The 11,837-nt window shown below is 40.4% G+C and overlaps 1 protein-coding gene across 7 annotated transcripts in view; it reads right to left on the bottom strand.

The window, feature by feature from the left end:
- The window catches only part of pde10a (phosphodiesterase 10A), a 65,513-nt gene that overhangs the window by 13,278 nt on the left and 40,398 nt on the right, over positions 1–11,837 (bottom strand). For all 7 annotated transcript variants that reach the window (XM_032541158.1, XM_032541156.1, XM_032541157.1 and 4 more), the window contains 5 exons: positions 3,807–3,835; positions 2,594–2,714; positions 1,578–1,627; positions 1,313–1,453; positions 866–1,021 (listed from right to left, as the gene is read on the bottom strand). In XM_032541158.1, coding sequence (XP_032397049.1) covers positions 866–1,021; positions 1,313–1,453; positions 1,578–1,627; positions 2,594–2,714; positions 3,807–3,835 — 497 coding nt within the window. The remainder of the gene's footprint in view (positions 1–865; positions 1,022–1,312; positions 1,454–1,577; positions 1,628–2,593; positions 2,715–3,806; positions 3,836–11,837) is intronic.

The following is an 11,837-nucleotide window of genomic DNA, read 5'->3' as shown; positions in this document are numbered from 1 at the left end:
TAGCCACTTACAGTGGCCATTCCCTATTCCTCTCACACTCATTGGCCAGCCATGGATTCCGGATTCATTCATTCCAGGTTTAACGTGTAAAAAAAGGGGGCAAATTTACTGGTCGCACATGTGTGACTGGAAGAAAAATTCAGTCGCACACTCTCAAATTTTGGTCGCAAAATGCAACCATTTCGTCACAGTCTGGAGCCCTGAATTAAGACTATTAGCTCCATATAACTCTCTTACTATTTTTCAGTATGGCTATGTTCAGAAACTGGTGTCGCCTAAAGGCCCTGACACACTTACCCGATAAATGGCAGTTGGACAGTCTGGCGAGGTCGGTGACTCAAGTCTGTTTAGTGTGTTCTGTGCCGTCGTGCGTCGGCCTTCATCTTGGCCGACCTAACATGCTCGGTCGGGAGGCGGGTGCTGCCGACAGTCAGCCTCAAATGACCGATTTGATTTGTGGAGTGCTAACCAGGAAATGACGAACGGGATGAGCGTGACTAGAGTCTCTCAAAATCTGACAAAAATGATGAAACACGTTTCGGTGAACTATTTTAATAAAATATAAGATTGTATACTGAACAAGCCGCCATGAAAGTCTGGCTTTAAATTTCCAGAGAAACTAGACCCACGTGAAGCGTTCGTCCAATCAGCTGACGTCGGCAGTCGGCATTGCTTCAGTGTATTCCAGAGGCACTTATTTTTGGCCAATTTGATTTGCCAACAGTCAACCGTTGGGTTAGTGTGTCAGGGCTCTAAAAGAGATCTTTAACAGAGCCAGATTAAGGTGAATACCAGGCTAACTGTAGTTCTGTGAGCCTTGCTCCAGCCTCCAACTCTTGGTGTGTTTTGTCTGGGTCAGACTGACCTCCTGGTGGCTGAGGTTGAAGGGCTCCTTGCCCCACTGCCGTTGCAGCTCCAGAATGGCAATGAGGTCCCCGATGGCAGTGATGATGGGGAGGCACAGGACAGAGTGAACATGGATCCCTGAGTCCTGCCCTGTGCCGTCGGGGAAGCGCTCGTCCTGCAACACACAGATCAGTGAAGGACATTATTGCCTGAAGTGCACAGGAACTTAACAAAGGAGGTCAGTGTAGTAGGTAGAGTTGCCCCTCAGCAGAAAATTAAAAAAATTAAAATTCAAAGCATTCTGTTAAACTTTTCATTGTTTAGCTTGAAGGTACCGAGTATATCTAACCAGGTTCATTTAATGAGCATTAAGAGATCTGTAATCAACAAACTTGACAGCTAAGCAGTTAAATGTAAAATTCCTTTCTTGGGAAAATATGTACTGGTTGCAAGAAAACAGCCTCACCCCGATGATGTCCTCTACTAGCAGTGTTTTGTGAGTCTTGGCAACATGAGCGGCAATGGTCGTCCCAAATGCGATAGGGCCGGAGGGGATGAGGCTTGGAGGGCCATCCTTGGCACCCGTTGGAGTGAACATACATAAACTCTATTGAGAAGCATGATAAGTAAAGAAAGAGAAACAGAAATGGCGGGGTAAAAAAATAATCAACAACATGCACAGAAACGCATTAGCATATAAAATGTTTTCAGTCAATGTCCTCTGCACTTACATTGTTGCATTCTCCCAAGAAGTAAAGTGCAAATCCATCTGCTTTTGTGGCTGTAGAAATAAGAGACACACAGTGTGTAGTATGAGTTACCAGTAACAACATGACATTAGCTGTTGGTGTATGTCCGTGTTACATTCTCTCATATAGATGTGTCAAACAATAAATGGCAGGTAAACCTGGGAGGAAAAGTGTAATAGGATATAACAGTTACAATCTAATAACAATCTATTAACAATGTCCCACATAACGACGAGGGCGCTCTGACCGAGGGCTTTGACTGCCATCCAGTTCATCTCATTCCCAGTCCCATTTCACACTCATGTATTTAGGTCACATAATCATACAATGTGACAACAGGGACACTGGTGGCGCAATAGTAAATATGCAGATGATCAAGAAGATAATTAGAAGTGTGGTCTGGCTGAAATCATCATTTGGTTTGATTCACTGACAACACTGTATTTATAAAAATGGAACAGATTAGTCTTTGTCAAAAAATTGAAGTCCTAGATATTCCAAATTTTGAACTAAAATGCTAGAAAATGTAATCATAAATGAATGCATTTAATGTGGAACATGATACAGATTGCTGGATCATATAATTAAATTTTCTAGTTTTTTAGAACATTTTATTCAATAATTTGATTTTGGTTTGCATAAATACATGAATGGGGAGAAGAATTGGGACTATTCACTCACAAACAATTCTTTCTGCATATTTTATGCATTTATTATTTTAAATGAAGCAGAATACAGGCGAAGTTCGCCACAGTGAAAAAAGTGATAAAAAGTACATTCAATGTCTGAGAAGTAAACTAAATTGGATTTACATTGACAAAAATCTCTATCTGGGTTATCCACCACAGCAAATCCTACTCCTCCTGTTAAAATACAACGCTAAAACAAATGCTATTTAGAGTCTTCGATCCCAGTCTCATAGGGAGATGTTTGACGGCCACAGTGTGACGTGAACTAAAGCTGAGAGGTTCAATAAACTGGATCATGTCTACTTCTACCTGTTTTGATGATGTTGCACAACTCATAGAGCAGAAGTTTGTTGTCTCCTCCAGTGTCCAGGCGCTGCTCCATGTAGTTGTTGAGTTCGTACACCACACCCTGCATATTTGTGTCCTGGTACTGCTGGACACATGACACAAAAATTGCAACTCCACAGCCTTGCATAAACACTGAGATTGAATTTCAAAATTTAGCAAGAGCTATGACAAAAAGTGACAACAACCAGCAATCTGTACTGCACCCAGTCTAATGTTCCTGCAGCAGCTAGCTACTAACTCAAATGGGAAGATTTTTAATAAAAAAAGATTATCTTCCTGCCATTCACGAAGACAGAGCCATTCATCACAACATTACCCTCCACCCCACCCTTACACTCCCCTTTACTGCTGCATTCAAGCCCAGGGATCCCCCCGCAGTCCCGAGAGGAGGCCACCCGAGCCCCACAGCTCTGATTAGAGCCCTGGCAAACTCTGCTGCTCAGCCTCAGCTTAAAAGTGTGGTTATGTAAGAGGCAGACCTCCTGCCTTGTACGGGGCCAGAGAGCCGTTTATTTCTGCGCTTGCAGAGAGGTTGAGGGAAGGACGGCGGGAGAGTGGCGCATTAGAAAGCTTCCCCCACGGGAAGCCTTCTATCCTTCCACATCCTGTTTGCACAGACGTATGGATGACGCACCGAGGGGTCGAGTGGCCCTTGTTGTTTTTCTCTGTGAAGTCCCTTCTAATCAGCTCCGGGCCCTGCTCTGGGTGCTGACACTGGCCTGCTAGGGGCATAATAGTGTCAAGATGACAAAGGTGTGAATGCGGAGCACAGGGGCTTAGGGACAGGAGCCTTAACTCCAAAGTCAACATCCCAATCATCACTACTGTACAGTGCACCGGTATGAATTTGTAAACTGTTGCAAGCTTTTCATATGAGACAAAGTCACAATGGCACACAAAGTTAGCACACAAACTGTCAAAGAGCATATTTAATCTGCATCTTAATTATTTTGTGCAACTCGTGAAGGACAGTATCGAGTTCTGTGCTGTGCTTGAATTAGTTCAGCCATAGTGTCCACTGTTGGGTAGGAATTCAAGTCTCTAAGGTTATCTTTGGGAATTAAGGGGCAAGGTTATAAAGTAATAACACATCTACAGTCTGTGAAGCTATCAAAAAAAGCTTAATGTGCCTTGTCACATATATATGTACAGATAAAAAGAAGCAAAAACCTACCCTGCTGACGTTTTTAGCTGACGTGTCATCTGTAAAGAAAAAACACAATGTTAAAACATGGCTTTAAACAAATTTAGATTCTATTTTAGGATCAGATCTGATGTAATTAACAGGTGGACGAAACAAGAAGAATCAGGTAGACTTTCTGCGGTGCCTGTGTGTAGCTAGCTAGTAAGCTAGCTCTGCATGGTTTAACAGTAGGTTAGTTTAAAGCAAGACAAAAAATAACTTTTTAAAAATTAATTTGTTTAAAAACAAAATAAAACAGTTTTCCTTCTACAGATGAAAAACGTATACAACATATAAGCAAAAAAAGTATCCCTGCAATATTCAATATAATTTTTTTACCTGGAGCTTACTTGGTCTGGTATGAGCAGTAGCTTATGTTGGCTAATGTTAGATAGATAGATAGATAGATAGATAGATAGATAGATAGATATTGCAGCCAAACCAAGGAAATTTATAGACTTGAGGACTCTTCTACACACTGTAGTTTTACTTTAATAAATATGAATTAGTTATTCAGATTTTTTATACAGTAAGTGTTGTTTATAATAAGCCGTGGTATAGCAACTGTTTTCCACTGTGAAAAATACTTCATCAAATGGTTAAATGATAGATGCAAAGTCTGTGTAACTACGCAAAGATAAAGGCAGTTGTTGCTAAAAACAAAAAAAGAGCATACATACAATCAACTGTCTGCATTAAAAACTGACAAGCCACATAGAAATCTGGCCTAGCTGATTGGACGTTGGGTGGATAATGCAGAGGATTTGTGCACTGATGGATAATAAAGAAACAACACTAAAAGCAGTAAGCAAAACCATATGTTGTCCTCCCAACGTCATGTGAATTTTAAATGTCAAATTCAAATAAATATGCAGCATTATTAAGCATTAATATATATTATGTATAAATCATGAATTCATATTTAATCTACTTTTGAGGCATTGAGAAAGTTGCTATAAGTATGGTCCTTTTAAAACAGAATTAGAAGAGATATTAATCTAACTTGACAAGTGCAATATTTTGCGGCCTAGAGTGCAAATTCCTGGTGTGATTTCAGGCTGTTGGAGAGACAGTAGACATATGACTATTGTGTTTGGATGTAGACATATGTGATAATAATGAAAGCCTCAGCCAATCATAACAGTTGCCTGCCTTATAGTCTGGGAGTGCTACTTGGGATGAAAATAAAACCATTCACACAGCTACAAGCAGCTCTTCATTACACTTGGGGTCACCGGCACATGAGAACAGTAACTGCTCAGATCTCTTTGGTAAAAGTTCATGTGATCAAACCATGCAAAAAGCTAAGAAACATCTACTGAAGTGCTGACTTGAAACTGGTCCTCTTTAGAAACAAACACATTTATACATGTGAGAAGAAAGAAATTACAGCCAGCTACACTGTTTGTTGTTTTAAACATTCCTCCACTATGCTATGAGTTTCCTAACTTAGCCATGAGAGCTATTTTAGAGTGAACCCCTGGCTGGGCATGACGTCAATCAGAGGAAAGAGAGCTGCACTTGTATAAGACTTCAAACTCATTTAAAATACAGAGAGAATCTTTCCATATAATGACTTGTTGAGGCCAATAATATTCATACATTAACCCCTTTGAATAACACAAATACAATACAAATACAGTAGGCCTATTACCTGTTTGAGAGTAGTCTACATTTTTTTATAGATACTACCAGACTGTGGCTTAACATTACCCAATTTAACACTATGACAGTCATTGATATTAAATAATGTTAAAAAATGAGAGAAAACAACCTAATCATACCCTTAACCCTGTCAGGACTGATAGTTCAGAACCAGATGCAAAGCAGACAAAAACACGCACAACTGCAGAAACTGCAACCATATAACATGATGTTGCTATTGAGTTTCACACGATGAATGCATTTTAAATAAAAGAGTTGCAGTCCTTGTTAGGGTTGATGCTGAACCTATTAAAGTGTGGGCAGAGGATGGTGGTTTTGCCGCGCTGCCTGTTGATGTCCGCTGCCATAACGCGGTTGTTGATTCTCAACAACACATCATTGCCACTTAACATTATTGTAAGGTGTTGCAGTGCCAATGACTCCAGTAACACTGATATGGTACATCATGCCAGTAAACTGGTAGGGTAGTGATATGATCACATAATGGCACAAAATCAAAAATACATAACAAGGAGTGGGACACGTTTACTATATGTTTAAGGCTCGGTTTGTCTACTACTTGACCACTGGCCTGATTTTTATGAAACTTGTTGGAAGGGTGCAGCATGGTCCAAGGTAGAACCATAGATTGTACAAAATTCGTATACAGTCTTCGTGCCGTCCCGCATTGTTTTTTTTTAAGAGCCAAAATGAAGTTGTGCCATCTTGGCAGTGCCTAAAATCGCAAATCTGAAAATGGGCAAAGAGGTGGTGGGTGGATGGAGCTGAGGCCTTTGGGCATTATAACATGAGGTGTCAGGGGATTGACTCCCTGTTGGAGCCAGCCTCAAGTGGCTCCTCGATGAACTGCAGTTTTTGGCACTTACGTATTGGCTTCATTTTTCAGTAACGGCTGCTTGGGAAGAGCCCATTGAATTTTGGAGTAGATCCAAATCACAGGGTGGATACACAATTTATAGGGCATTTGTGCTGGCTCCATGTGGTGTCAGAATATTTGGAAAAATTAGTTTTACAAAGGAAAAAAACACTGCATTGGCATGCCTTGACGGAAGTGTGCGCTCTCAAAGTGACCTTAGCTTTACACCTGATTTTGCATTTATTTGCCTTAAATCAATTATTGGACACATATCATTATTAATATTTAAATCTTATCACTCGGTCCCACTAAAGAGCAGTAAGTGGTTGTACTTGCAAGCTATAGTCCCTGTAAGATATAGTAAAGAATCTTCCTGTGCCTGGGACCCACAGAAATATTAAAGCAAGTGCTTTTTACGTCTGTTGTGCTGAACCAGTTTCCTGGTTGGAGCAGTTCCAGCTCTTTCTTTAAAGAAGGCATGCAGAGCCATGCCCACGTTAAGCAGATGCAGATCCAGCATGGCGCTCATATTCCTGTTTTTCCTTGAAACCAGAACAAAGCTTGAATTTACTATACCCCCGTTTTGCAATAAAACATTGTTGTTTCATCAGGTGTGTGTCCGGGGGATTTTACCTTAATGATACAGCTACCCCTGCGGCCAAGGGGGAAGGTATTTGTACAGGTGTGTGCGCATGTCTGTGTGTTTTATCACCTAATGATGTCAGTCAACAGTGCAAGGACAGAGACCAGTAGCCTTTTCCAATGACATCCCATATTTCTGAGGACTTGCTGTTTTTTATTTTTGGTAAACACAGGAGGAAAGGACAAATATGTTCTTAGAAAATATACCACCAGCTCACTGACCAGTGAACACTTAACACAACTGTCTAGCAACTCTTGAAAGCAGCAGAGAGTGAACAGACCCCTTCTAGTAAACTCATCACTCCATTCAAACTTTTCCTGAACCTAAATCTAAATCTTCGTCAGCTGTGCAGCCCTGGGATTTCCAGCTTTAAATTGACATGTTATGTATCACATTGCAAATCAGGGTTTAGTGAGTAAGGCTTCTTCAAAGATTTTGTTGATAAGGTGAATAGTATTGGAATCCATGTACTGATTCCGTTAATTGCCTACAATCCTACATAAAATATTAATAATAACAACTTTAACATATTTTGTTAGCAGCATCAGAGGGGCTGCGTGGTTATTGTAGTTAATCATACATATAATAATTTGATGTTTTTGAGACAATATTAAGTGTGTTATATTTCCACGTCATTTTGTGGCATTAGTTGTTCTGAAATACTTTGCACATATTGATTTCATGGTGTGTAATGAAAGCTTTTGCATCAATGTGGAACATTTGTGCAGCAGACAAAAACAAACACAGCACCCCCATTAGTTGTTGCAGATTTCTGTGGTTATGGTTCAACCAATAAAATCAGCAGGTAATCGTCACACTCTGCAACAAGGAGTCAAGCAGACCGCTCATCTATCCAGGAAGAAAAAACAGATTCAAACTGTCACAAGGAATTTTCTTGAATTTACTAATCTAAACAAAGAATTGCATACAGACTATAGGTCTATAGTTAGTATTTATTAAAACACAACTTGGGTTACAGTATACTGATAATTTAAGATTCAAAAGATTAGATGTAGTATGTAGATGAAGTATTATGCGCTACATCACAGTGGTGTGATAAGGTTGTAGGAAAGAAACCAAGATCTACTGCTGTTACTTTGATGATTTGATACATTCCTAAAGTGATTTCATGAATGAATTTCATAAATACTGCACAAAAAAACAAGTCTATCATCAGACCAAGCCAAGCTCAATAGATTTGAGATTGAGCATTGGTCTGGGGAGTCTGCTCTGTATTTTCTCCGCACAAGAGGCGTGACCAACGGGCACAGTTCAAATGAGTCTGTACGCAATTAGTCCTTCAACCAATCAGACCAACAATCCGGGAAACGTAGAAGCAACAGCGACATCAACGGGTTGCTGCGTTTCGGTGGCCGCCGCTATGTTGAATGTAAACAAGAAGCTGCTTGGACGCTTCTCTATTGACATTGTGTTAAACCTGCTAATAGCATGCCAGGTAGATAAGCCAGTTACTGATTGGTTCCCGCAAAATTGTGACCTAAAGCAGGATAATGAAAAGTGCAGGGTTCCAGACCGAGCTGCAGGGAGAAATCAAATCGCCGGCCGAGTGGGCGGGGTTTACCCAGTCTACAGAAAAGGACAATTTGATTGACTGAATACTGCAGTTTGGACAAATAATGATTAATCTAATTCATTGAAATGTGTGCCATTATCAGGACGTCTTTCTTATTATTTCTTAAAACCACATTTAAAAAAAGAGTGATGTTTAACTTAACTCTGTACTTTTATCCAAGTACATACAGTACACGCCAACACACAAAGCCTGCAGTTCACATCAGCACAGGGGTTTCTGGTGAACTGTTTGATGAGACACGGTGAGAAAAGATTCGGAGAAGCACCCACAATATATCAGCAGCACCAGGCTGAGGCCTTTCATTGGGGGAAAAAATCCCTTAGTCAGCTGGGTCTAATGTGCATGATACTTGACAAGCGCTTTATTGATCTGCCATCGCTACACAGCTTCCCACAGGGCAATCAGCTAGCAGTGACTCAGCGGTCAATGTGTGTCCACCTAGTAGCTGTCCTGCATAAACCCGCTCTACAGTCTTCTTCTTCTGTGCCATGCTCCTCGTTCACCAACCCACTTGTCCACTACTTGCTTTTTTTTTTTTTTACTGTTTGTTTATTTGGAAACAGGTCTGCTTAAACAGAGATCTCAGAGACTTTCTGTTTAAACCAGTTAGTTGGTGTAAATTAAGACAATTTTTGGTCCTAATTTTTAAGATATTTTTAACCTTTTGGGTGAAAAAAAACTATTCTTTGGCATATCAAATAATTACATTTCAAACAACCCTAACACATCTAAAATGTTTTTTTCCTGCAGTACTTTAAACAGCATTGAAGGAGCGCTGCGTAGCCACCCCCCCCCCCCCCCCCCCCCCCCCAGAGGTAAAAACGCCCTGCAGGTGAGACGGCTCTCCTATCACAGTGGCAGGGTGTGAGGTTCTGCTACACAAGCACATCTTTGTCTGCTTGCAACTTCATCCAAACACATCTGAAAAAAACAGAAAGACTCACTCATAGCTCTTCGACAAAGTTTACCACTAATAATCAGACAGGTATTCAGACCTGTCAGGGATATTCAGCTTTTGAATGATGTTCTCATCATGAATACTGACAGATTTAGTGCTAGTTTGTGAAAAAAGGAGTTAAATTGAATATCTTAAGGATTTTGGCTGTTTTAAAGCCATCTAAAGCTGTGATCTAAGCTCTGAAAATTTTCTGACATTTTATTAATTAAATCATTAATCAAAAAAATATATAAACAGATAAATCAGCAATGAAAATAACTGTTAGTTGCAGTCTTAGTTCATATATATATATATATAATTCTGAGCATCTGAACTTCTCCTTGTTCACAATTTTAGGGAATGAGGACATCTGATGAGAATATGAATGAGACACAAAGGGACGACCAAACATAGCATTGTTAAAATTATAGCAACAATCATAGCACACACCGCAACACACTGCAGACTTTATCCAGCCTTATTTCACAACTTTGTATGAGCAGAAATTTTAACGCTAGAAAGCCTCGCATAGTCTGACTAACAGACACACCGGGTGTGTGTGTGTGTGTGTGCGCATGTGTGTGTGCCCACGCATCGCAGAAGGCACTGATGGGTAAGAAGGGGCCTCTGCATGGGAGCAGCAGAGGGTTTGGGATTTATTAATTACCCCATGACAGTGTGTTGTGTGAAGTAAACATTGCCAGTGGGACACTGGTCCAAAGAGGTGTGATGGTCAAATGACAGTGGGGATTATGGAAAATCGTGGTCTGCTCGTCGTGCTGCAGTAACCGTTTGCTGTAAGAGCGATCTGCTCTGTAACACTGTTGTGATGACACACCAACATCTTGACACATAACTGTATGAAACAATAAAGCCATAAACAATAAGTCAAAAACAATAGAACTATAGAAGAAAATTGTAATTTTGTTATTATGACAAGTCCCATTTGTAATATTACCACACAGCAGATTCAATGCAAGTGTGCAAAAGTGAAGGCTTTATCTAGAACACAACCTTTACACAATCACACACTTGCATGTATGTGTACAGACAAACTGGTTTATGTTATCCAATGTAGCCCATCACATGATGGGTGAGAACGGGACTGGCTGCAGGGACTGCTTCCAGGAAGCAGTGGTTTTCTCAGTGAGGATCACATGATGACAGGTCCTGCTGCTGCTGCACTCATAAATAATATTATCTGATCTCTGAAAAGTGTCTCTGCAAAAATGGACACAGGAATGCATCTTTAGAATAAATGAGCTACTTGTACTAGTACAACTATATATAAGGAGGTCCAGCTTTTAAAACAAGGAAAGAAATGTGTCAAATCCACGAGCCGTGCTTCAGCGTTAATCCCAACCACGTTCTAGTGTCTTTACTCCTCTATGACAGTAAACTGAACGTGAGTGGAGGACAAATCAAGACATTTGAGGATGTCTTCTTGGGCATTGAGAAACACTGATTGACATTTTTGACAATTTTTTGACAATTTATAGACCAAATAACTAATCAATTAACTGCGAAAATACTTAACAATAAAAAATAATGGTTAATTGCATCCTGAACCAGAATTTACACAGTGCTTGTCATTTGAGTGGATATAGCCACTGAGAGGCTTCAGAGAACTGCTAACAGTGTCCGCTAACAGTGGTCTAAAGAGGAAGTGGACTTGTGGAGGGATATTACTGATGTGATATAAAGATCAACCCAGAGAGAGACATGCAACATAATGAGAGAGCTGTCAGGCTAATTACTGATGTTACTGTTTTCCCTCCTCTCGCACAGCTCAAGAGCCCAACTGCACGGGGCTAATGGCTGATTATTGTTCCTGCATTTTGTTGAGTAGTACCCTACACCTAACAACTTGGTTAGGACTAACTCAGCAACCTCAGTGTGCATCTGGGACAGAATAAATATAAGTAATTTTAATATTTCGTTAACAATATTTCACAGTGGTCAAAACAGCATGGTGAAAATACAGTGACTGGAAAAACAAGCAGTGCGGTGCAAAGCCCGACGCAAGTGTCTTTGCTATTTAAAAGACAGACGCAGTTGTTAATTTCCCGTCCAGCGCCCACGACGTTTAAATACTAAATGCACCTACGCCCATTTTTGTGTGCTGGTCTGACAGGGAGGTGTGTTCAGGTGAATTCTTGGTGTATTGGTATCTTGAGGCAGCAGAAAGTGCCACTGACCAACAAAAACCTGGTCTAAAATCAATAGCGCAGCATTTTATTGTTATTTAAACAACGCATTAGTTAAATGCGCCTAGGCTTGTGCAGAGAGCCCACAGATTATGCTTGTTACACACACACACACACACA

Source organism: Etheostoma spectabile, chromosome 17 (genome assembly GCF_008692095.1).
Source record: "Etheostoma spectabile isolate EspeVRDwgs_2016 chromosome 17, UIUC_Espe_1.0, whole genome shotgun sequence".
Taxonomy (NCBI): domain Eukaryota; kingdom Metazoa; phylum Chordata; class Actinopteri; order Perciformes; family Percidae; genus Etheostoma; species Etheostoma spectabile.
Note: the sequence above shows the minus strand (reverse complement) of the source record. Positions and strands in the feature narration are given on the sequence as shown.